This window comes from Oreochromis aureus, linkage group 10 (assembly GCF_013358895.1).
Source record: "Oreochromis aureus strain Israel breed Guangdong linkage group 10, ZZ_aureus, whole genome shotgun sequence".
In the NCBI taxonomy this organism is placed as follows: Eukaryota; Metazoa; Chordata; class Actinopteri; order Cichliformes; family Cichlidae; genus Oreochromis; species Oreochromis aureus.
In genome coordinates, this window is record NC_052951.1 from 4,294,992 (window position 1) to 4,322,561 (window position 27,570).

At 41.7% G+C, this 27,570-nt stretch overlaps 1 protein-coding gene across 2 annotated transcripts; it reads right to left on the minus strand.

Annotated features, from left to right (window-relative positions):
• nova1 (NOVA alternative splicing regulator 1) lies at positions 1–27,315 on the minus strand. Of its 2 annotated transcripts, none has more exons than XM_031738524.2 (4): positions 26,414–27,315; positions 19,392–19,535; positions 8,242–8,408; positions 1–7,869 (listed from the first exon to the last, which is right to left on the minus strand). In XM_031738524.2, exons 1-4 carry the CDS (start codon positions 26,592–26,594, stop codon positions 6,850–6,852), a joined length of 1,512 nt encoding a protein of 503 aa, XP_031594384.2. In that variant the 5' UTR covers positions 26,595–27,315; the 3' UTR covers positions 1–6,849. The 2 variants fall into 2 exon arrangements, with proteins under 2 accessions (XP_031594384.2, XP_031594385.1); XM_031738525.2 differs by lacking the exon at positions 26,414–27,315 and adding an exon at positions 21,956–22,216.
• Positions 27,316–27,570: the final 255 nt, after the last annotated feature.

The following is a 27,570-nucleotide window of genomic DNA, read 5'->3' on the forward strand; positions in this document are numbered from 1 at the left end:
TGATGTTAAAATGAACATTTATAATGACTCTTTGTTGCCGTCGCAAAAATAATCTTTAAAAAACAATTCAATTATTAACACTGAAATGCTGACTTCACTGGTAGTCCACGAGTCATAAAACACAACTCACTGAATTTTCTTTTACAAACACAGTACTACAGTTACATTAAATAGTCATTACCGTTAAATCTATTAATGAATAATGTTCAAATTAACTAAATAATAAAATCAATGACACTTTTAAAATCCTCTCATTCCCTCACCATAGTAGCTGTTTTCTTTTTATTAACGGTGTATCATTTAGAAAATATACTGCTTCTGAGATGTTCCTTTAACAAAAGCAGAAAACAGACTGGCAGCATAACAATAATGGTACATGAGCTCAAACATTGTACAATTAGGGTGATGTTTTTCAAGGGGAGTGGAAATGGGACGGAACCATTCCAGTGATCTCACATTTAGAATGTAGGCTGGCTGCCTTTTGGCTCAGTATGGAATTATTTGGCACTCTTGCTGACAAACATTTGCCATAAAAAGCTTTCGCACTTTTTCTAAAATGGCACAAGAAGGCATTTTCCTTTCTGAATATATTCAGAGGACTTTAAATGCTGTCCTAGAAAGCCCTTTAAGTAGGTAACACTGTGGACTTTCACAGATTCTCCGCGCTCGTCACAGATGAAAGACAGAACCGTCGTCGCTAATATCAAAGAGAACCCAATCAACAAAACATCACTTTGCTTAGGTTGGAATATTTGATCTTATGCTGTCAGTCCATTTTTTTTCTTCTGAGATGTAAAGAACAGAGGTTAAACAACATTAAAACCGAACCCCAGAAAGAAAATTTACAATGGCATGAAAATGTTTGCAAGGTACGGCATGCTTTACACTTAAGCAAGCAGTCAACCCTGCAGAGTAGTCCAAATAACTGGAAAATGAAAGAACAGTCTGGCAGAGTTTGACAGTTAAAGTGGCGTAAAATATCCAACACATATATGAGTTCTCGAGGATGGAAAAGGTCAACAAAGTTCATGGGAGGTTCAGAGGGTCAAACACAATAATGGCCTCATGTGTGGTTGGCAAAGAATCCTGTATTTTCCTCAGACGAAAGGGCTCAGAAATACCTAAAAACCATTTAAAGGGTGGACACGGTAGCAGGTGCTCCGTGTAATGAAACAAATTGAGATATTGTGTTGGCTGAGAGTGTGAGACTCAGGTAGAAGAGGTTTAAAGAGAGGAGCGACCAGCCTTAGCCAGTTTGTAACATTTAAAACCAGTCCTAGCCTTCTTTGTGAAAGGGCTCCGTGGGGCTGGATGGATGTCCCGAATACATTTGGACTGAAAATCAAAAACAAACATCACAGCTTTTGGAATGATACCGCAGCTCGGATAGCACTCGGATGGGAAGCAGTCAATGCAACAACAGGGGATTTGCAACACAGAATGAGACAGAAACATCACTCGCGTAACTAGACCTTAACCGTTCGAACGTTTCCTCTGATTTTCATTATGTTGAGGTGGCAGAGGCAATCTTCGTGTTTGCTGGTGCCGATTAAGTCTCTCAGACCCGGCCTTTGTGTCGGCCGGACCTCGAGCTTGCATCCTTCAGTCCAGTGTTTCGATGCCAGTGTGCTGGATACGTTAAAACCGCTTTCAAAATTTGGAATTTCAAAGCAAAAGAGGGATAAAAAGGCATACAGATCCTTTGTGGTTTCACATTCTAGTGCAAAACAATGCACACAGTGATTGACACAGACCTCTGCTGAAGGGAATGTGAAGGAGAAGCCTTCGCGTGAGGAAACAGATGCTACTTTTCGATTTCGTCTGAGACTCCAGCCCTTTCCATCATTCATGAGACCCGACAGGATCAGGGAATAAATAAAGTCACATCATAGCAACAGCAAAGAATGGCAACCAAATCAAATCGACTAAACTGGTTTGCTTCATTTCACACCCAGTATGACCCACTGATCAGTAAAGTGCATTTATGCAACACCAAACAAACAAGATAATGTTGACAGCGAATCGGAAGTTGTGTTAAAACATATCTGATTCATGACTATGGCCATGTTAGGCCTACCTGACTGTAGCTGAAATCTGTTATTGACATAGATATTCTCTACATGTATTTGACATTCCTGCCCTGAATTTACATTAAAGACCATTTGACAGAACGTAAAATAAAAGAAACAGGAAATGGTTACATTCATAGATTAGATCTGGGCTTTCAAGCTGTGACATAAAGAGATTATGGGACGTGAGGTTCAACCTGTTTGTAAAAGAAATGAATGCCTGATATCCTATAAACACAAGGAGCCAATGCACTGAGTAACATTTTCACGTTTGCTTGTTTCACATTTGTAATACTCCTCACTGTACCTAAAAATCTAACGATGCGTTCAAAGACGACTGACGAGGAATTTTGATCTCAGATGTGTATTCGTGTGTGTGGTTTTTTTTGTTTTGTTTTTTCGGGCCAACATGACAATAATGAGCTCCCTCCCAACTCACAACATAAAATAAAAAAAACAACTTTCTTTTTTTTTTTTCTAAACATGAGGCGAGTAAAACTGAAGTGCTTTACATTTGACTGCATGCAGCGTTATGTCTTTGAACGTTTGCGAGACACCTCGCAAACTTTTGTACGTTTTTTTTTCCTCCATAATTTACTTTGATACCATGCAATAGAAGACGTGCAAAAAGATAACACCTAACTCCACAAACACATTTTTGATTGTTAATGGCTATGTTATGAATGCTTATAACATGTTATGCTTAGTCCATGCTGGCCTATAGAGACATTTGTGAGAAAACAGCAGTACTTAAGCCACAGGTCAAACAAACACACAAGGGATGCATGGAGTGTAAAACAACATGGATCCATAAAAATCACAATCTTTAACTCTTACTCTATGTACCTATGGGATAAAACAACGCACAAAAAGTTCTTTGTCCTTTGTTTTCTTAAGTCATGTATTTGATTATCTTTTCTTAACTTAAAAGACAGTGTTTGATTGGCACTTGATCAGCACTTCTAAACAAGTTATTGATATCTAACATTTGATCGCACATCTACAATTTCAGAAGCTGCAGAGGTCTAGTTTGGCACAGGTTGTACTATGGAGTCTATTATTACTTTTGCTATCTTACCAATACTGTATAGTATTCTATACACCTCGTTTTATGCTCCAGCCTTTAAGAGCATGTTTCTAATCAACAGACCAGACATCTTTTCAACTAAAATATTTTGTATAGTTTACTTATCAAATAGCAGCATTTTCATAACTTACAAAAAGTACATGTAAACCTATTCATTCAAAATCTTAGTAATTTCAAAGGTTCATACAACAGACATAAAACACAAAACAGGACAACATGCTACTATATTGCTTCCAATATTCTTTACATTTTCTTACTGTCAAACTAAATCATCAATGACAGAAATATGGACACCACCGGTCGATGATGAGTCATCGTAATGCACAAACAAATCGCGAAGCTAATCTTAATCAGGCTTAGTTGGCACTCTCATCATCCACACAAATATAACATAGTTTCACATTGTATCGACAACGCTGGACTGCATTTGGACTACAAACTAGAATAGCTACAATAAAGTACATATAGATCATATGACATGACATATTGTATTCCACAGAAATGAATTCTAGTCATTTTCAGATAAGAGGATATGCATAAAGGATGTCATTGTTTCGGCTTGAGGTCACAAACGAGTTCCCACCTTATTCTCGCTAACCTATGCGCTCTGTCCGTACTATGCTTTGTTTCGGAGGCTGTAACTTGAGCTCAGCCAGTGTATGAATATTTATTCGACCTTGACTCGCTTTCTTTTGGGAAAAAACAACGCTTCCTCTTCCCTTGAAAGGCCATAGTTCACTGTCTAAACCTGTCTACTTGTTCTTCTTAGAGAGGAAATCTGATACTTTGAGCTGACGCTGCTGGTTGGTCTTGGTGGGTGTCACAGTTTTTGGAGGCAGGTGTTTTCTATGCATGTTAGCCTTGTGAACTTCGCGGCCTGCAGAAATATTTTCATACCCTCATGACCTACAGTGCATAACTTGCCCACCAGCAGCACATCCAACACACCACCCATGAGAAGACAAGACAGGAGGAAGGAGAAAGAGGGGGAGAGCACAGTGTAGGAAGAAGCACGGACAGGGAGTAGGACACAGGAGGAATCTCAGAACAGTGAGAAACGACAGCATGCAGGGGAATAAAATGTTGAGAGAAAGAGGAAAGCTAATGAGGGGCAGAGAGAAATAGCGTTTGGCACGATGTATCGATCAGAGAGCCGTCGAAGGACAGCTCTCTGCAGTCAAGCAGTCCAGTTGCATTGATAGAACATATCCTTGTTTTGTGCTTGTATCTTATTACATGCTAAAATTTTGGGCAGTAAAAGGTTAGCCTATGCTGTGAATTCACTGGTGGCCAGATTGGATTAATGGATGACTGCGAAGCCCTCCAGACACATAGTGAAAGGAAAGATTTAAGAAGGCTCACAGCTGTTGCAGTTGTCACGCACAATGTTCAGACACAAAGAGTTATTTCGAACGCTTTCATAGCCATTTGACTTTCAAACATGATTTGTGAAAATGAAAAGGCTCTTCATTAAATTTTTCCAAAACATGGGTGTGGTTCTGGTTTTCTTGGACATAACTCAGCACCAACCCTCACAGCTGTGTATTCAGGAAGCTGATCATAGAGCTTGGGTTGATGGGGACAACAATTGAAAGATGCCTTTAGAGCTGGGTGGTGGGGGGTGTGGACATAACAGGACTGTGCAGGAAAATGCGATGGGAATAATTTGTCGTTGGGAAAAAATGTCTGCTAATTTAAGTGCAGTGCATTGGTAAACAGAAACGTCACAAGATGCTTGAGTATAAATGCTCTTGTGGCAATATCCCTTCTGTCAGTATTGGTAGTTTTTGTGTATGTGACATACATGTGCACATTAAAATATACTTATGTCCCAAGCAGGGATAGACACACCTTACATTGTGTTCTTAATGTCTCACAGTGCAGTCTTCAGAGACCCAGTGTACTCAGGATGAACACTATGGATAGCAGCACAGAAGGAAGCCAAGGTAATCTTCGAGTGCTTGGAAATACTCAAGACAATTAGCCTGCCTGCCTCAGACAAACAATTGCCCATAAAAGACAACAATGCCAAAACATTTTATGTTGTAATATGTGCTTCACTTGAGGTTAGTGAGCGTTAACATGTTTTGGGAACAATAAAAGGCTGCCTGGATGAACTGCAGAATCATCCTTTTTTCCCTTTTTTGTCTTAATGCAAATTGGCAAGGACGGCTCACAGAAAAAGTGAATCCAAGCCTCTTTTTTTTTTTATTTCAAGTGTCGTTTTACTTCCCTTTCATTAGTGTATGTCTCTTGACTATTTGGTACCCTTAATGTAAAGGCAATAGTTTCTTTGTTCACAGACATTGGTTCATACAGCTTTACTTATCAAAATGCTTTTGTAGTGCTTTGTTCCTTTTGCGAACTGAACTGGTTAGACACACTGCTTGAAGGTAGTCTGAGCTTTCAGTTAAATCTTGGGAGTTATAAATGTCTAAGGTAGAACAAAAGATTTGCATTGAATGGATTTAATTATTAAGACTGGATTGCTTTCTTCATCTTTGATCCTGAAATCGATCATTTGTCATTACGTGAGAGGCTGCGTCAGTCCAATGGGCTACTAATGGCTGGACGAGACAGCAGCTCTTTTTAAAATAAGTCGCAAGGTTAGTCGCCACAGAGAGATTTTGATTCCATGGTAAAGGAGATATCAACCTAATTCTATAGCACCAAAAATGGGTTAAACGACATATTTCTGCATGTTTTGTGACTGAATATGCAACTATGTTTCAGTGTTTGTGCGTTTGTGGGAGCATCGTCTATGTGTGTTCGTGTAAAATATATTTATACATTCCTGTGTGTCTCCTCTATCCTCTCACATTGATTATTTAACCCCTGAACTATACTTGCAAACAGCAACAGTGAAGTTCAGACTGGGTTTGAGTTATACATTTCTTTCACTGCAACACAATATTTGATCCCTGTAAATAAAAAATAGCAATAGTCTAATAATGTTTTTACATTCAGATCAACCTGCAGTCACAGGTTTAAATAATCTATTTGTGTTTGAATGAGACCATGTCAATAAATAAAGGATGAAAATATAAAATACCCAGATTTAGAAACTTCAATTATGATATGAGCCAGAATTGAACATATGTCAACAAAGATGTTTTTTTTGTTTTTTTTTAGAAATTATTCTCAGATTGCTTCCCCATAAACTGAGATGACCTCAGGTGCGTGTCATAAAACCACACCCCTGTTCACAATGCCTTCTGCATTGTATACAACAAGCAAGGTTTGTAAAACAGCTCTATTAGCTGGCTGGAACTTCATCTGATACACTCAACTCACCGGGAGCCGAGGTTTGCAATGAAATTAAAACCAACAAAACCAAACACAAGAAATAAAATAAAAGCTATGAGGTTTTGGAGGAGGGTGAAACCCTTTGGCCTCACCCTTGAATCTGCAGCTTGGCAGTGGACCAGTTCAGCTTACTCTGATCACCATCATCAAAAGGACTCGACACAAACTTTTAAAAAACATCAGGACGTCAGTCCTAAAAACACATTCACATATCACACACACTTATCTTGGTTGTCTCCCCCACCTCCTCCTTTGTGATTCTCTCATTTGATACTGAAATATTGAACAGATATTTGGACGTTTCTTTTCTTCCTTATCCATTATGACTCTCTCTCAATTCCCTTCTATCTGTCTTCATCCTTTCCTTCTTTCCTCTTCTTTTTCCTTTTAGCCCACTTTTTGTGGGTTGGTAGCGCGCACGCCCTGCTCGTAGGTGATCCGCTGGCTGATCAGATACTGTGCTGCTTGCGTAGCGGCTGGCGACCCTGTTATGGTAACTTTACGGTTCCGAGTACCAGGAATGAACTCTCCTTTTTTGGAGATCTGGATGCGGGCTCCTGTTAGCTCCTGGTACTCTACCAGCGTTTTCCCTCCTTTCCCTAAAATGGCACCCACCAGATTCTCGGGCACAGCAATCTCAACCACGTCCTTGGCACCATCTGCCAGCTTCTCTGTTGCCAATAGGGAGGAGGCCATCAGTGGGGATGAAGCATTTAGGTAACCGTTGGAAGCCCCAGTAGCAGCTGCTAGAGACCCCAAGGAAAACCCACCGAGACCTGTAGCAGGGTGGCCCGCACTGCTGGAGGCATCGCTAGCATAGGAGGCCAGAAGGTTAGCTGCAGCAGCAGCAGCCGGGTTAGCACTAGCTGCTACTGCAGCAAGGACCCCTGAAGCAGCTGCTGGGTTGAGGCCCAGGCCGAGGGTGTTAGTGTTGTAGCCGTAGCTGGCCAGTGTGTTGAGAGCTGAGGTGATGGCCAGCAGATCATTACCGGATAAGCTGGACATGGCGGCAGGGAAGGCGCCCATTCCTGTCAATCCGGCCTGACCTAGAAGGCTAGAGGCAGTGGCAGCCGCTGCAGCTGCATTGGGCAGCACCTCGCCTGTATTAGCATAGGGGGAGCCAGTGGGGTTGGAATTGGCAACTGGGCCTGAAACATTGGAGTAACTTATGTTGAGGCAGCTGCTGCTCTGAGGGTCCTCCTGAATTTTCTGCACTATGATTTCCACGGCCTTTCGGTTCTGTTCGGGCTCCCCGCTGATGGTTACTACTCGCTCCTGCAGGTTGATGCCTTCTGGTTTCTGTGAGAGCTGCACCCAAGCCCCTGACTGCTCCATCACCGCTTTCACTGTGGCTCCACCCTTGCCAATGATCAGCCCAGCTGTGCTATTGGGCACAATCAATTTAGCCTGTAGAGAAACAGAAACACTTTGGTAGCAATAAAAGATAACATGAGGAATATACCATGCCTCAAATGGCTGACAGAAAGAGGGATGTCTCTCAGTGAGTCAGAGTACTATACCAGCCCCCGCTTTACTCAGCGATTTGTTAATCCCAGGGGTTTAAGCTGCAGCTGCCACACGGCTCTGTCTAGCTATGAAAGGCTGGAGGTAAAAATAACCATATACCCTCACATTTTCCTGACCCTACCAGACTGTGGGTCATGGCCCAGAGCACAACTATTACTCACAACTAATAAACGAGGTGTTCTAGAAATGAACTGTTACTATCACACAGTGAACGCACACCCTAATGACCCCAGTAACTGCCTAGGATCTCACCTGTTTGACTCGGTCAGGGTTGACTGTGGTCTGTGGCTGCAGTATGCTGACTGGTTCTGGTTTCTGGGCGCTCTGGGGCATCTCGCGAACTTTCTCCGCAATGAAGTTGTGGACACCATTGAGGGCTTCGACCGTACCCTGTATCAGACAGACTCGTTCTGTTGTTCCTGTTACGAGAGAGCAGGATAGGACAAACACAGCAGAATGGTTACTCTAACATGCTCTGAGCGGGTACTTGGCAAGCAGATTTAAGGGATTTGGACTAGACTAAAATCTACATTTATGTTAAGATGTCTTGGCAATTGAGACTGCTCTTTGACATATCACAAAGACACACAATTACCAAGCTATTGCTGGCTTCCACCATTTATCCAATCAATAGAGAAACAGCTGAAAGATGGAGCCATGCTTGGTTAGCAAGCCATGGGGGGGAGAAGGATTCCTCTTGAATGATGTAATACTTTCAGTGCTGTAACACTCAGCTTGTCCTTGCCTTGCAGCTCTAATAGACTAAACACACAGTTGTTCTTCCTCTGGACTTTTTTCTACACCCACATTGATGACCCAACCGGCATTCTGTTGCCATGGTAAAGGGGCTGAGCCATGGAAACAGGTGATGCAACAGTGAGTCCTTTATACTCGCTTGCACGACTTTTAAAACACTCTTCCTTTTGTATCGAGCTTCCTGCTCTGCTTTTCTGTTTTCTGGCTGAAATTGAAATGTCTCTCAATTTCCTTTGCCGACCTGACATACGGATTACATTTGAGTAAACAATGAGAGCAACATGACCCACTACCAAATGATAAGAACAGCTGAAGAGCCTTATTCCTCCTCATGGTTGGCATTTCCATCTTTAATTAAATTTCAATATTTCAATATTTCGCACATATATCTGCATCTGTCCTCCAGCAATTTAGGAAATAGTCAGTTCAGTCAAAAGTCTCACATGTTATCAGCTTCATGCCACAGACATGTCAAATAATGTATTTAGACAGTCAATAGGTCAGTCCAAGCAAATCAAGAAAGTCTAATTGGGTAAAAGTTCACCTGTACTGCACTAGACTTTATTTCCTTTGTTTCTTTTTGGGTTCCTGATAACAGACATTCAGTATTGTGTCATGTAAGCAGAACATTAAATAAAACTCCTTTTACATTTTATTAGGTGTGTATACATCGATCAACCACCTATATCACCCCACCTCACATCAGAGTTAATTTACGTCTCAGAATCGACTGGATTGTTGATATCCTCTCATCCAACTAAATTCTTATTGGTCAGACAACTGACAGTGTTATTCTCATCAGGAGAAAAGCAATCACTTAACCCATTCAGAGACTGACTGAAATTTTACTCTTGAGTGAGCTCCAAACTAACTGACACCATGTCAATGAAATCACAGGTGTGTCTGGATTTTGACAGAGGTCCAAAAGGCAGATAAACTGTGCAGCAGTTTCCATATCACAGCTCATCAACCAACAAGTCATATCTAAAAACATTTAGTTACCATGTCTGTCAAATGAGGCGACTGTTGCTCAGAAGGTAGAGCAGGTCGCCTGCTAATCAGAAGATTGGTGATTTGATCCTTGGATCCTCCAGTCTGCACGTCAAAGTACACTTGGGCAACATATTGAACTCCGAGTTTCCCCTGACACGTCTATCAGATCATGAATGTGTGCTTGACAATTAGGCAAAGCACTTAAGCATAGAATAAAAGTACTCTGTTACTGGGGGGGGGAAGTGGTAAAGTAAGAATTGGAGTAGAAAAGCACTATGCAAGTACCACTCCATTTATCATATCCCACCGAATTTAATCTTCCAAGCTTTAAGCTTCCATTCTGAACATTTGAAAACTAGTATATTTAAACATTTTGGGTTGAATAAAAGTTTTATAACAAGCAGATGCTTTTTACAACTTCACTGCCATCAGCATCTGTCAGCAGCAGCAGCTAAACCTAAAACAAGCCTGCTCACTCATCTAAGTGGAGAAACATCAGAATCTGTTACACTTTCTGTTTAAAACAGCAAGATTCCATGAATTTAATCTGCTTCTAATCTTTTCTTATCTCTATTTAGAATTAAGCTCAAAATGCTAATAAGTACAGTGTTAACCTAGCGGTAACGCACACACTCATCAAATCAATTGCACCCTGCAGCCCTACTTATGTCTAATGAAGATTTTTGTTGTTTTTGTTCTCCACACACAAAAACAGGAATAAGCTAAATTTCACAATCATTGTACTCTTACTCTTTTAACTCCCACCATACTTTTTCACACAGTTATAGTATATTAGCACCAGTGGCAACAAAAGCTCATTTGGCATCTCTTAGTGTTTTGCTGCACCTGCCTGTGCTTCATGAAATAACAAAGTGACAGACTGCAGCTTGTGCACGCAAGTGCTTCGCTGGCTGCAGACTCTTATGTCAGCACATGTATCACAGAACACTATTAGCAATATTTCATAATGATAATGGATATCATTCATTATATAAAACACACAATACTTTCTAGATATATGCTGCATTGGGGAAATCTAAAAAGCCCAGCCATTAGAAAATGAATCTGTGCCTGAACAGTGGGTGTTATTCCCTATTAAGCCTAATTGCTTCCATTTCTCTATCACGTTTATTAATAGCAAGTATGCTGGAGGAAATGGTAAAAAGATTAATTCTTGTGTATGAATTGAACTTTCATATGCAGTCAGGATACAAACAACAAGGACAAAATCCCAGGAACCAGTATGTGTGCAAAATTGAATCACACCCACACAGAACTGCGACTTCAATAAATTCACCTTAGCCTGACTTATTATAATTTTTTAGACTGAGCAACCTCATTCCTTGAAAAAAAACCCATAAACTAGGGCATCTTAAGTGATGTAACGCATCCTTAGAAGATACGTTGCCCCGAGTCTTTGTTGTTTCTGCATTAAATGCTGAAGAGGTCCTTCTGCTTTGCTTGCTACAGTACTTATCAGTTAAACGTCTCTGCTTCTGCAAAGGTTTTCACAGACTGACAATTCTGCTCCCGTATCAATACGATTGTTTTTGCTAAGAGCACATCTCGTGATGTGTTACTATAACTTTTGTCACTAATGAGTCACTATACAGAGGATGTGAAACTATCTGAATTTTTTTTCTCCACCCTTTTCACATCCTCGATTGTGTGCATCAGACGACAGTGTTGTAAGAAAGGCTCTACTCTTGAGTCACAGAGTAAGACTGGCTGCCTATTGGCAGCAACAGAGATAAATGTGTCAGTGCCCCAGAGATCAAACATCTCAGTCTTCAGCTTTCCCCACGAGACCAGTGACTTAGGTCTTCTATCTCGATCCTAAAGTAAGAAAGTTTCAAAGTTCCTCTCTAGTTGACAGAAAATACACATCTGCATTAGCTGGTCCAAATCGTTTGCCTGATTTATTTAGACTCTTAGCCTGCCACACATAAAATATCACCCATAATTACTGTCATCACATCAGCAGATTTTCCAAGTAATTATTCACACTACAAATTGAGCCGAAAAATTCTTTGTTGGAAAGCTCCATTCTGAATATATTCATGCCATGTTGTTGCAACATGGCATGCCTCTCCAAAATGTAAACACTGATTTTAAATGCGGGGATCTTTTTGTAATCCGCTATTGATATCCACAAATATTCCGTTTTAGCCTGACCAAAAGTTTCAGCCAATCCCACTGTCAATCTTTTAAAAAACACAGTAAACACATCCAGCACAACGAAATAAGCCACTAAATTAGACACCAATTAGCTTTATGCACTGGGTTCTAGGACACTATGAGACAAGTAGTCCTCCTTTCTCACTGTTGGCACTAATGGGATTTCTGTAAGAAAAAGACTGTGTGATTTCATGAAGAGCAGCTATTCCAAATATGGTCATATCAGCACTTGCTGTGAGAACAGGAACCCCACACACCTGCTGCCCCACCCTTTTGTTTGCAATGGGAAGCTAATCAGGAGAAAGCTGGCTTAAAGCAGTGGCATTTTTTTAAACACCCAACACTGAAAATGTCTTCTCAATTATTTAAAAAGGATGCAAGTTGTCTTTTACTTAAATTGAACTTAGTGGATAACAACAGAAAACTCTTGTTCCCCAAACAGATCACATTCATTTGCCTTAGTTTTACTGCATATCTCCAGCAGTTCCCCACCAAACCAGTGGTGCCTACACTGTTTAAGAACCACTAGCTTAAAGGGAGAGTTTAATGTTTTTTATGTTTTTTTCAAATTGTAAATTATGCAAACTATTCTACTAGAATCCAAGCTGAAAATTAGAATAATAGTTTTATGCTAGTTAAACATGCATTCCAAATACACTGTGTACATAAACAATCCAATGGTAAAAGGGTTTGAGGAGCAAAGGCAGCCAAAAGTGCACGTGAAGCAAAAAGCACCAAGTCACATGACTCAAAAAATAAAAGTACAAAAGTTAATAAAGTAAGGTATTTGCAGGTAGCAGAACCACAGAGGGAGATTCAAAAAGAAATTACCTTTCAGTCAAGTACTGTCAACTAAATAAGGCCACTAACAAGTGACTAGACCAACTGCTAATGTAGCACAAAAGGTAGTGTGTTACAGCCAAGTCGAGGTCTAACAATGCCTGACCTTACAATATAACAAGATCCTTCAGTTGTACCAGTGTCCAGTCTAAGACCAGTTCCACATACTTCCACCAGGGAAAAAAAAGACTGGTGCCAAAAAACCTGGAGGGCCCAAGCTTCAAAGCAGTGACTAGTTGGCTTGGGAGGGGCTACAACAAAAAAGAATTCTGCAATAATTGACATAGAGAGGCAGATTTTATGCATCCATTACCTTAACTGCTGCTTGTAGTGCTACATAATGTTTGATTGTTAAACCCCTGCTGTAATGTAGGGTGTTAACTCAAAAGACACCAGCACTGCAATGACTGACATTGATTAAAAATGTCTTTTTCGTTGGGTTTAATACTAAGTTATAATGTTTAGTATTAGTTTTGCACCGGGCATTTCACAGCTTTCATGGTGTAACATTGTATTTACTTTGCTCTTCATTCCAAAACCGACCTTTCAGTTTGAGGCTTGCACAGAAGTCCTGTGAAGGAAGACGTCATTTGTAAATCTGTGTGCAGACTGCAACTCTGTGCATGGAAATTTCTATTCACTGTTTATTAAGCCATGTGTGCAAATTTACACACAGCTCTTTTTCCCTCGACAAAACCCAACAGGGGGTGGGGGCTCTGTAGTAAACTGACCTCTGAGTGTAAAACTGGTGTCCTTTTAATCAACTGACCTTTGTCAATCACCAAGAACAGCAGTGATTGTGTGTGTGTTTTTTTATGCAATGATACATCCTGTATTGTACTTGCAGCTCAGGTCATCTTGCTCTCTGCATCATATTAGCACCAGAAAGTAGAACAGCACAGACACAATAGCACACGATTATGAGTCACTGGAGGCACAGCCATAAATCTGGGAAAAGTTCCAGTTTTAATCAGTTTGAAATCCTCACCTATAGTGACACTGTCCATATGGGTGCATGAGTATGTGATGCACATAGCTGGTAAAACACAAAGTTTACTTTAATGCAGTTTCTTTGTCTGCTCTTCTTTGAAGAAAAGAGTTCATCTTATACTCTGTGGAATAGTGGTGGTTTCCAGCATGAGGTCATGATATTTTATGATTAGACAATGAAAAACATACTTCAGCGACGTCACGACAACCTTATCTGTTCTGTGCTGTACAAATTAAGATGCTGGCTGAAGGCCAACTGCACAAAGTAAAGGGTTGAAATTTGGCTCTAAGTTTATGTTCAAATCCAAAACTCCCACGGGTCTCTTTGCAGCTGCTTATGTGTGTGTCTGTGTCTGCGTGTGTGTCTCTGTGTGTGTCTGTGTGTGTGTAAGAAGGTGCAAGTAGAGATGTATATGTGCTGAATGCATAGTGTACAGCATTTATACATGCTTCAGTAATACAATCAAGGAACATCTCAGACGAGGCTGATGCAGGTCATTAAAGAGTCAGCATTCACGTGTTAAAAAGTGAGCAAGCAAACTAAGTTTAGCTAAAGAATTATGTCATGTTATCTGGCCCGAACTCTCCTGACTACCAGGAACCAAATCTGAGCAAAACAGTGTGTGGAGAGGAGGGAAGGGGAAACTTGGCGTGTGCTGGAGAAGCTCGGGTGCAGCTGGGAGGGGTCAAGTCCACAGAGAGAGATTGAAACAGGCTATTTCTGGGCCTGCCCTGCTGTCCCCACGCTCACATACAATCATGCATCATCCACACCCTTCACTATCTCCGGTCATCCATCACAGTCGGCCACAGCAGGGCCCGGTTGTACAGATCCCCATCAAGACCACTGAATTCACGGTTTGAAGTTGTCCACTGATGGGTGGGTGATGTGGGGAGGGTGAGAACCACTACAGAGAAGACTGCAGAAGAAAATGGCTGCACTGGTTGTTGTCACTCGATTTCTTTAGGATGCAATTTTGAGCGTTGTGAGCGAGCTCAGTCTGCTGGTGGGTGAGCAACGATGGTGTGAACTGTGTGCAATGGCATTAGCATGCTACGCTAACCCAAAATGCAGCAGATTCATCACTGAAGGTCACACAGATGTGGCCCGTAAGTTTAGGAATCCAGAAGACTTAAATCAGCATCATTTAGTCTCCACTGGCTACTTCGAAAAGCAGCGCTCTCAACTGTTGTACAGTAGCAGTCCTAATTTGACTTGTGTGGGCCAGAACAACCACCCAATCAAATTCTTGCCAGCACCCTCTCCCTGAACTCTTCTTCTCACTCAACACGATAATGAGTAGGGGGATGGGCAGAGCAGGTGGTGGCCTATGAGCACATCCAGAGTCCAAGCGGGAAATAAGGATATACATATCACTCCTTTCATTTGTTCCAGTGCTAGAGTAGTAGCTGTAATCCATTCCCTCAAAATGGCTGGCCTCCTTTGTTGAGAATTGCAAGCCATGCCCTCCAAACATGTATCCTCTCACCGTGGTTAACAGAAACACGGTGGAAGAATATTTCCCAACACATCCTCCTTCTCCTCTCCCCCAGCGTTCAGTAATTCTTTGCCGCAGTCCAGTACGTCCAATATATCACATCCTGGTCCCACAGGAACAGGCCACATTCAAATGATGCCGTGTAGTTAAATTAAAGGAAGGATATACCTTGTGATGATCCTGCTGTCACCAAGCAAAAAACCTAATACAAAGTGTTCAGTGTTCAAAACTTCCGAAAAATCGCCCTACTGCCACGCTTTTTGTTATTTCTGTGAAATATATACGTAACACAGTACTTTTTTTTCCCTTCTCCTTTAAAATACACGATGCTGTATCGAGATGAGCTTGACAACATGGCCACAACAAGTTATAAATAGATAAATTTCAAATAAAATTAATTAATTAAAGGAAGAGAAATATTTATGTCTTTTACAAATGATACTTTAAAGGTCACTGGACACTCCTTACAGTACCTGTTATAATGCAAAGTAACATCTTGTGCCAATGCTAATTTTTTGAGGATAGCATGTAGTAGCTGCTAAAAGCTATTTGAGAACTGTCTGTAAGTCCAATGTGAACACATCTGGAGACTTTCTCACAAATCTACACACCTACATTTCCCATCAAAAGAGGTCATTTGCTCTTCAATACATCTAAACTAAAAGTACACTCCTACACAGGGATTATTTGCTTGCATCAGATATCACAGAAAACATCTGGACATAATGAGCAGCAAGACGCTAAGCACCTGTTATTTTTCAGCAGGTTGAAGTGTCCTCTGAGGCATGAAGGACAAACAGCCAGACTCCTCTACAACTCAGCCGTTTTGTGTTTGGAGGATAAGATGGTTCAGCTTTGACCTCCGTATGATAGGGGTCAGTGAGCTGCACGGACATCCGTCTCCTGACCTGAGTGACACCCTCCAACACAGCTAATGCTTTGGATGCATCTCCTCTGCAGCACAGCATTTGCTCTTGCATTTCAGAGGAGGCGAACAAGATGGCAGCCCTGCATTATTTTTTTTCAGAAGTGTGAGACAGTTGATGTATTGCAATAATATAAATACATATCACAAATAAATGCGCAACCTGCTAGCTATGTAACCGCGCTGAATACGAGAAAGCTTGGCATCTCTTGATCCTGGTTCACCTCCCAGAAACGTGACTTTTGTTCCCTGCAATAACAGAGCTGGGCGAGATATCGATATTTTAAAAAGGTTCAATGTCATGAGAATGAGTTTTTATGGTGTTATAAGATTTCTGAAGTCTAAAATCATCTAATGTCAGGATTCGTCTGGGACCCTGGCAACAAACCACCTTCCAGTGTTACAAGCCAATAAGAATCTTCTCTTTTTTTCTATAAAAAGATTAAGTAACCAATAGCAGCTGAGCTAAAATTCGTTCATAGTCCTGCCCACTCACTCTTTACTTTTTCTGGGGTCAGTAAAAGTGGAGTCACATAGCCTGCTGCTAACAGGGATTGGCTAGATATACAACAAAGCATATTTTTATCAACAAAGATCACTATCATTTAACTGTAAGGTGTACTTAAAGTGTTTTGGGGGCTTATATTTTTGTTATACTCGGACCTGAAGCCATTCTAGCTGGTTAAAGCAACCAGATGCCGCCGAAAGCAAAATTTTCCTTACGTAGCACAAAGGCCCTACATGCAATACTGTCCGTGTTTATATGAAAAGATTTCTGATACATTTTTAAGTATAGCCTGAGATAAGCCACAGAGTCTGATCATGTGTGGCATCTGGGGCTTGACCCCCAGATTTGAGGATCTGTGACAGCAAATAAAGTAATGAAAATTAAACTAGCCAATAAGCTGACACTTTCATGTTTTCCCATCACCTGAATACCTGTCTCCACAGGAACAGGACATTCCCGCTGTTGATTCGTGGGTCTAATGTGGCTTGCGTGTTTAATGTAATTATTAGCTTTGGCTGTATGCGCACAGGTTATCGCTCTAGGGAAAATGAAATGATGAAGGAAGACCCTGAACAGTACAAAGTTTAAGGAACAATTTACAACAAATAGTGAACTAGTGAGTGTGTGTTACTATCTGTGATGGTGCTTTATGTGCGTCAGCATGGTTAAACTCTGCTGTTTGCTTCTCTCTACTCTTGATCCTTACTTATACTGAATTTTAATACAACTGAACTCACAAAAAGTCTACTTTCATGGCCATATTTTTTTTCTTAACTACTATGAAATATTGAATCAAATGTGGCCTGAAACCTAACACACTCAACACACAGACATGCTGCTCTGCACTGCAAAAATGTGGATTTTTGTAACTGTAAAACTATCTGACAAACTACTTATTCACATACAAGAAAAAGACTGCACTAAGAATTCAGTTGTATTTACATGTTAAGTTATCATTCAGAGAGAAAGAAGCCGTGGACTGTTTATATTCAGGATTGTATCGGCAGCCATGTCGTCTACTAACCGACTGCACTGCTCCTATTGTCTGCTCCTCTCTGTCATTCACAGACATCTTCCTGAAAGGGACAGGTGCAGCAGCTGTTCCAGTACAATTTGAGTCTACAGAAACCGAAACAGCTATTTAAAAAACAAAAAAAACCGACCATCTGTGTAGTATGTTGGGCTGAAATTTGAATTTTATTCTGGGGACACCTGAGACTTTTAAAATCTGCCTGCATGGGACAATATTAGAGATTCTATGTTGCATTACATAAAACATTTTCTACAGTAAAGCTCTCGTCTCACTGCGCTCTTCAGTATCTCTCTGTGCTTTAACTTCACTGACAAAGTTCTCCTGTAGCAATCAGGGAGACACAGCGCTGCTCCGACAATAAGAAATAACTCAAAGTTTTGTGCCATGGGTTAATGTGAACAAAAACAAGAAGCTAGTAGCCAGCAGACATCACTGAAGAATAAATAACTATTCTAACCTCACAGAAAACAGGGGCTGCTGGTGTGACTTGTGTTTTTTATGCATTTGGATACAAACTAACCATTTAAAACACCAAAGTCACACAAGGTGAGACAACAGCAAACAATCAACTCCCATGTTTTATGAATCTAACCTTAACCTCTTCATGGAAAGCAGCTGACAGTAGGTACAACTGTGAAGCTTTTCTAGATATACACTGAAACTGTTATTGATTCTATTAATAGACTAAAGCCAAAATACGTATGGCTGTATCTTTAGCAAAGATTTAGCTCCTGTTCTAGTCCATGCCCCTGCCATCAACACTCTAACTGTGCACCAGAATCTGATACAGCCCCACTTAAAAGAAACAGAGCTATCCCTGACTGAGTGAAAACAGTTTCGACAATTAAAAATATATCCTCTAAACATCCATTAAGTCACCTGCAATCAAGCTAGGGTTATGTTTGATTTGTGTTCTTGCCACATGCTAAATAAGCACATATTCCGATATTTGCAGATGTTAACAAAGGTTTTTTGTTAAAATCTTTTTCCTCTTGGGTGTTCAAATAAGCAGATTATCTATAGAAAAGAGTCAGCATTCAACAAACCCTAATCATATGAGCTGCTGGTGACCTGGTAGATTTTAAATATCAAGAAGAAATATGGAAAATGATTTTACAAAACGGTTTCTTCAAAATTGCAGCAGCTTCTGGTGGAAAAACAAAAGTATTAAAATGACTTTTACAATTTCTTTTTTGTTGTTGTTAACAGAGCACGCATACTTGCACTTGTACCATATATCAAACGCATATCATGTATCGCCATTCAGTCCTAAAAATATCGAGATGTATTTTCCCCCCGTATCGCTCAGCCCTGTATCATAGCCCCGACACTGCCAGCACACATTTCTTGTTTTTATTTCCAACATCGCTGTCAGCAGGAAAATGTGAAAAAGTAATTTTATAAATTCAAAGAAAGTCTGGAATTGTCTGCAACTGTCTACCACTGTAACATCTCCATGTTTAGTCTCTCAAGGACAAAAGGATAATTAAGTTCAAAGAGTTCATGATTACTGCGTGATTAAAATGTAGTGCAATTATTCCTGGGAAGCCAAATGAAGAGGAAATATCAAAATCAGTCTTCCACTAAGACGACGCTCCTTTGGCCGGGTGATGAGTCAGACGACTCGTGTATATGAGCCTTTGTGATCATCAATCTTAATTACTGAGTGTTCATTCTTACCTGGGTAGAAGTCTTTGGATTTGGACAGCTTAATGGTGGCACCCGTCTCTTTCTGCAGTTGTACGATGGTCTGGCCGCCCTTGCCAATTATAGAGCCGGCTGCATAGCTGGGGATCAGCACCTTCAGGAAGTACTCACCCTCCTCTGGGGAAAGAGACACAAAACGGGAAAGGGTCACATCTTATAAAGCAGCTCTGCAATTTTTATATACACCAAACTGTTACCATTAAAAAAAAAGATTATAGTAAGAAAAAATAGCTTCCACATAAAAATTATAACCAAGTTCCTGTATTCCTCTGGTGAAGGAAAGATCTAGAAGTAGGTTTTGTCTTTTGAGTCTTTATAGCCTTCAGTATTTCACATTCTATCAGAGATCGGTGACATGTTCTGTGTCCTGTCCCAGATTTCTTGTAGAGTAAATGATGACCTCCTTTCCAGTTTGCAGAGGTCTAAATTTATCTATTTTCAAGGAGTTTTTGCAACCTCTGACTGAATTCAAAGCCAAACCCAGTGTTACTAATCATTTCTCACGCATGAACAACAGGAAAGTAGAAGGAGCAGTTCAGTCTGAATCTGAAAATGTATCTTGTAAAAAACACAAACTCATTATCCATACAGTTCATGGATGCCAATACAGAGTGAGCCTTTGTAATTAGCAGACGCGTGGAGAACATATGGGAACCAATCCCACAGATTTGCTCAAAGGGTATACTGCCAAGATGGTCTAAATCTCCTCCATTTTGGAAGGGGCTTCTGTGGCTTACATTGGCTTGTAGCAGTCAGTGAGTGACAGAACGTCAGTTTGAAGAATTTCGAACTCGCGTTTCCCTTTTAGCTTGGGAAGTTCATTTTCCTACAGTGGCAATTAAGAATTAATCAACCCCAAAGTGGGCAAAGTGTCCGTCCAAGAAAGCCCCGATCATATTGAGTGCATAATCTAGTAAAAAGCAAATCAGCCACATATTGAGCCGGGGCCCAAATGTAATAAAAGAACCTGCCAACAATGCATCAAATATGCTGTATTTATAGATGCGTGACAGCTGGGTTTACCCACTGAATTACTGATATTATCCTAATGACGTCATAGTAAACATTTGATACAGGTGCGTACTTAGTATACCAAAGCACTGATACATAATCTGCCTTGCATGCTGATTTGGATGCAATGACGTCATGTTCGATCCTTTTTCAGCTGCCTCAAGGGTGACGTCACTGGAGCGGGCAGAGATGTAAAAAGGCACTGTCCATGTTTGTCTGAAGAGATTTCTGATGCATTTTCAAGCACAGAGACGAGATAGCGTTTTGACGGCAAAGCCACGACGTCTGTCACCACATTGCTGTGTCCCGTGTCAAGCCGAGGGTATCGAATGTGGGAGCTTGACCGGCACGGTGGATGGATGGATTGAGGTGGACCAACCTGTTGCCTTAGTTATGCCCTCATTAGAATCAGATGTGAATGAACATGGCACTGTGACATGAAGGGATTTCACAGCCTACACGTTACTTCTTCTTATTGCATTAATATGCCCCTCATGTTTCATTCAGACACAGGCTTGTTGTGGTGCACATCACCCATAACCAACAGCTCTGACAAATGCACATGATTGCCATGCCATGATTGTTAATTTCACCTAATTGTCCATACTCGTGTGAGATGTCCAAATTCCCAGGACTGCTACATTAATATGAAATGACACATATGAACGTGATGAACAGCTCGTGGTGCTGGTCAATACGTTGGACTTCTGAGAACAAAAGGACGCTTTGCAAAACTCACTCTAATCACCTCTGCTTCTCTCACAATGAGCAACAATAAAATGACCTTGGAGAACAAATAAGCATGATTCATGACTGACATGGTCACTGTAAAGCTTTTCAGCCCTCCATCACCCTATCACGAATACTGGCTACCGTAGCCACACAAAGAAATTCATTTGAATGATGCTGATTGCAGGATCTAAACATCCAATGACCTGTTGTTGACAGACAAGCCCAAACCCACTGCGTAACTTTCTGCTCATCTTCAGCCAGAGTAAACCCAGCAGGGGAGGAAGCCACTAAGATTCCCTCCATCGCCCTTACAGCCACGTTTGCTGTCATTAGTCAATAATTAATTCTGTCCTAGTGTCTGAGATCACAGTAACAGGTTTTAATGGCGTCATGTGGTAGAGTAAACATGGCAATCTGTTGCTGCAATCCGCCAGGGAACGGGAGCAGTGGGGCACATTGGGAAGCTGAGCCAGTGGGGTGTTAGTTCAAACCCCTGCTTCCAGTGCTGGAAGGATGGCTTGGAGACGTGGACTTTGAGCCAAATGTGTTTAGTTAAGTCACTCGAGGGGGGTGGGTCAGAAGGAAATGCCTTGTGACCGTCCTCCCTCCTTCTCACTACCCCTCCAAGTACCCATTCTGCATTTCAATGGACTAACCTGCTCCTGACAGCCAGCAAGGACGACGAAACTCAAATGAGCAATAATGAACAAATGAGCTCTCGGTGTGTAAAATTGCATGTAGTCTAGCACGATGGATCAATTCAACAAGTCAGACAAAAAGAGTTTGAGGCTTACCCATTCTGAGATCTGCTGCTTCTCAAGTCCTCTGTCAGATCGCCATCAATGCCGGGACACAATCTCTAAATGGGATCTTAACATTAGCCTAGGCATAGGTGCAATGGTAGTGTTGAGGAATGCGGCCAGTCGACCTTTTTCACCGAGGTCTAATTCATCAGTGGGTGCAGAAAAAGAGATTTCACCGCAGCATCCGAGCCATGCCTGCAGCTGGCCAGAGCCTCAATTGTCCAAGAAAATGCTAATGCAGGCTCTCGGTGTTTTCAGTGAAAGACGGCACGCATTGTTCAAGCCTGCATCGGTTTGAAGGGGGGGGTCTTCCCTGCCGCATCACCCTTTTCACTGCTCTCATCCATATTCATCGAGTGGCCTGTCTGTCTGCAGCAGCACGCAGGACTGACGCCTCGCTCGGCCAATGGGTAGCCTGCTTCCTCCAGCACGTCATATCCCCACCCCCTGATGCCGGTCCCAAAAAATTGAATTTTCTCCCCTACTCCGCCTCTTTTGACGCAGCACTATAAAGTATGGCAGTCCATTCACTCACTTTTTTTAGTGGAAAGTGACAAAGGTGAAGTGGCGGGGGGAGCGGGTTTCAGCGCTGAGCACAGAATCATGTGGAGTGACCTTCAATAGTGGCTGAAGAGGTGTATGGAGAACATAAGCAAATGATGAAGGAGGTGGAGGAGGAGTGATCTGAGACAGCGTGCCTTACGCCACCCACCCTCCTCCTCTCCTTTTCCCCACCCCCAATCCCTTAGACGGCCATGTTTGAGAGGGCGGAGGGGCTCATCAACCATTGCAAATGGCAGTGCCGCAGAATGGTGGAGGGGGGTGATGAAGCCAATCACTACGACTATAAATCTTACACCGAGAGGTATCTCAAGTGAGCGTAAACGTGTGTAAAAACTGCAGCGTGAGCATGTCAGTGTCTGTGTGGACCTGAGGGTGGCAGGTTCATTTTATGGTGATTTCCAGGGAAACTGTTAAAAAAGCAGCCTTTTTCATGGCTTTTTGATGACTTTCATCCACAAATCAAACCTGAGCATCGTGGCCCATTTGGCTTTGGAGCGAATGCCTTCCAGAAAATTCTAGCAGTCTCATTCACTGAGAGATGCTCTGGTATATAGACACAGTTCCCCTGTAGACTCCACTCCCTCCTAATGGTCTATCTCTCTCTGCTTTTCTCTGTCTTCATTTCTATCGCTCTCTCTCATTCTCTCTTTAACTGCCACCTGGCAAATTCACAGTCCGCTCACGTCACATCGCTCTGCAAGGGCACCTGTGTCCTTCCCACCAAAAAATTAAAAAAAGAAAAACAGCTCACATTCCACTGCCAACCTTTCCATTAGCAACATTACGAGATCATACCTAATCCCTGAGCCACACAACCTTTTTGGAAGGCACATGCTTGGCAGCAACATGGGCTCAGAGTGTGGGTAATTAGAAAGAGGAACGAATAAAAGATGTTCACTTTAAGGACAGAAGAGCAACGCTGATAAAAGAGGAGCAATTTTTTTCCTCGTTCAGTGTCCACAACTCTTAATGCACAACCAGGGGATCGGCTTTGAAAGAGCACGGGCTTCCTTCTCTTTGTTGTAACTGCCAGTCATGTTAATGATTGGTTGGGTAGGAATAGCATGATCAATATCAGACGTAGTCAAGGGCTTGGTGATTACAAGCATGATTGAAGATTATCAGGCTGTCTAGCCCTACTGCTAACAGAAAGGCTGGGGGTTTGCATTGTTACATGCGATGCGTGCAGATCATATGAGATGAAACGGGAGGTGATATAAAAAAATGTTACATAAAGCAGAGGGGGGGATATTTATGAAACAGCTGTTTTGTTTAGGTCATTACAAACCTCTGAATGTGCATTTCAGGTAACCAAGGATACGTCACTATGTTTCAGTAAGACTGTCAAACTCTGCCTTATTGCTTTGGATGCTTTGTTTATTATAAAATGCAGTATATACGTTTGCTGGGATTTCAGTATAAAGGCAGTATATGCTGTGAGGCGGCCATATAGAGGTGCTGCTTGACTATACTCAGGTTAGCTATACATTAACTAAACTGCAAATGTTACTACACTGGTTGTAAACTGAATTATCCCAAGTTACCAGGGGCTTTTTAGTATGCATAGCAGCGCAACCTTTAGATTTTAAAAGGAAGCACCATTTCATAGCTGAGCACAGACCAAACATGCATCTTTTCTTCAAAGCCCTACACAACTAAACTGTTATGCCAAGTAATTTCATAAAGTTCTTCAATCTTCACATTTATTTATGCACACTTGTTATAATTTTCTATGTGAATTACCTGTCCACCTTTTTTTTTTTTTTTAAATAAGAGGAAGTTTGGGGATGAGACGCTAATGATTACAAATGGGATTTTCACTTTGTTTTCCTTGATTAAGCAATCAGGTATTCTCCACACTGATACAATCTCTTTCAGGAAGTCATCTGAATCACCCCTGAGACAACAAGACAGCCTCTTCAGAGTTAGACGTTCATCAGCACACGATTAATTGTGCGGCTGCGCTTTCTGAAAATACGATGGAGGCGTGATGCAGAAATGAACACAGAGTGGGGCTGGTAAAACGCTGTCTGATGCCATCATAGAAAACCCAGCACTAAAAAACCTGAGCTGTCTGTGTAGTGAATTATATATATTTCTTTAGAATCTACCCAAATGTTCAAAATTTCAATTCACACCACCGGGATGGGAACAATGCGGCAATGTCTCTGTGCCGCAGCTAAATGGTGAAAACTCTCCTAGAAGCAGGAACACCGCGTGACTTCTCTTTTCTACAGTGGTTTTAGGGGTGCTAATGGACGACATATGGGGGTTGGATGTGTTCTAAAATACTGTCTGGTAGCTTGATAGTCCTTGCGTATCTTGCTGAAATTACATTTCTGGGGTTCAGTGAAGTGCAGCAAAGATGCACTCGTACTGTTAGAAATGGGATATAATGCTTCCATCACTGAGTGTTGGGCTGTCAGGGACACAAAGACAAAAAAAAATTTCAGTGACATATGGCGAAGAAACTGCTTGTTCTCTGCAGACGTCTAATTAACAACAAGTTCTTGAATAAGTGGTCCCTGTGAGTTGCAGACCAGAACAATCACGAGCTGGAATAAGATGTACAGGAGCTGGAATCAACCATCCTCACTGCTGCACTCCAGCATCTTACTGACAAATAATAAAGCATGAGTGCTCCACACTCCTCCACAAAAACAAATCAGGATCAATTTGTTCAAATGGCACTGCAGTGTTTCTGTAGTCCCCCTCTCCTGCACCTCACCATTCCCCCATTGAAAATGATGTTTGCCTTCAATTTAATGCATAGATTCTCATGCACGATTCTGGACTACAGCACCCAGCTCTGCTTCTCAAGCACTTACATGCTTTCAATTAGTGTTCTAGTGTTTTACAGTTGTTCTCTTATCATTATACAGAGGCAAGCTAGAAGATGGCATGTCAGACATCATGAGGCTAAAACAATTCCAAACAGATGCTGAGTTCTGGCTCAGCGCACACCCTATAAATAACCTGGGTTTACTAGGAATTGGGCCTGCAAGTGCTGATGAGCGCAAACCCTACAGGGTGGTATGAGTTTCATCTGTTGGCTTTTTTGCTCATTTCACCTTAAAAGCACAAAAAAGAAAAAAAAATCATAAAATTCAAACTCAGCATAAATCAGGATTATGATGCTCCAATCTCACAAATCACAAACACAATAATACGCTCTGTTGTTTCTCCACTTGTTGTCAGTGCCCACAAATCAACACTAAAGTGTCCAAGATCAACGAGCAGCTTCCTTTAAGAGTGAACAGTGCACTGCTAAAAGTTTGGCTCACATACTTGTCATATTTGTACTGGTCAAAGGCAAAGGTGAGTGCTTTACATATTCTATGATTCGGGGCCCAGGCATCAGTACTGATTCACATTCTGGGTAACGTTTGAAGACTGTGATGACATTTCTGTCACTCCTCCTCACATTTGTGTAGTCTCTGCCTCTGCAAAAGAAACCCGTGCCTAATCTTCCAACAGACACAAACTCTGATGAACAGAGACTTCGGAGAACTTTTATGTTAAATAAGGTGCACACAAGTCATCAGCTGTCCACTGAATGACAGACTTCCCCGCACAAGCTCCAGATGTGGAATAGAAAGGTTGCCGAGTTCAAATTCTGAGCTGACCTAAGATGAGGAGGCCGCTCACTCAGTCGGGCTGCTCGAGCATGCAGCGTATGAAGTAATAGCCATAAACACACTCAGTGTCTCAAAGTGCCAAGTGCTCAGGTGCTGCATGTTAAAGCCAACATGCCGCCCAGAACTGCTCATATGGGGCTTCGGAATCACACTGAAGGCTGTGCTTTGCCGTTGCGCACAACAAAGGCTCAGAGTTAATGTGGAGAAGAAGAGGTGGATGGGCTGCTGCTTAATGCTTTTCTCTTACCTCCAGTGTTGGTGCGTTTGGTACAGCCGGCCTCCTCAGCCGGAGTTTCCAGCGGCCGTTTGCGGGAGTCTGGGTTATCGGCGTCCATATGGGTCTGCTGCAGGCTGTGGAGATTTGGATTTGTGTATATCCCGTTGTGGTCAACGGCTGCTCCGCCACCACCACCACCGGCCATCATCATCTTTCCTCCCCGGAGCTGTAGATAAAATTGCGCTATTCCCCCGTCTTTCTCACACACTCACAGCGCCCTCATCACCACATAGCCGTGCACCGTGATATGAACGACAAGTTTTGGGGGCTCGAAGCGGTCTCAAAACGATAAACACCAGGATCAGGGTTTCCTCTTTCCTCTGCTCGTCTGGCTGGTCCCTCACGAAGCTAAATATAAGAATTCCATTGAGTGAAATGCGCTCTTTTAATGCGCTCTCCGTCGCTCCAACAGCATGCTTCTTATTGTTGACGCGCAAAACAACCCGCGCCTTAAAATAAAAAAAGCAACCACACACTCCGAGAGAAGACAAGTGCAACAGCTTCGCAGAGGTGGAAAACGTCTTTCTTAACTTCTCTTAACGCCATACTTCTGTTTTAAGTCCAGTGCGATGAGTGCAGCTGTTGTTATTGTTGCCTTTGTAGTGCAAGAGGGGAGAAATATAGTTTGAGGGCTCCAGAGAGGACTACAGTGCCACAGACCGGCCAAAAGACACGGGACCAGATCAGCTAAGACTGATGTGAATTTGCTGCATTTCTTTTTTTTTCTTTCACCATCTGTGTGAACACTGAAGTTATTTATTATAGTCCATGTTTCTTACGGTCAGTTTGCCAGTTTTGTTTTTGGTTTGTTTGGTTTTCTTTTGAGTGAAGCTTAAGCCAGTTTGGAGATCTATCTTTGCAAAAAGACATTCATACAAAGTGAAAAATAAAAAAAAAATAGGGAGAAATAAACATGGAAATGAACGTAACTTTTGAAAGGATTGTTTCCAGGATGTTTTAAATGAAAGAGTTCGTGAAAAAATGGAAACATATCAGAATGAAATACTTACACTAAACCATTTTTGTTTGATTTTGCTCATTCTTTTTAAATTAAACAAGTTTAAATTAATGATTTGAGGACAGACTTCCTCAGTTCTGTAGCCAAAAGTGGCCATATTTGGGTGAGA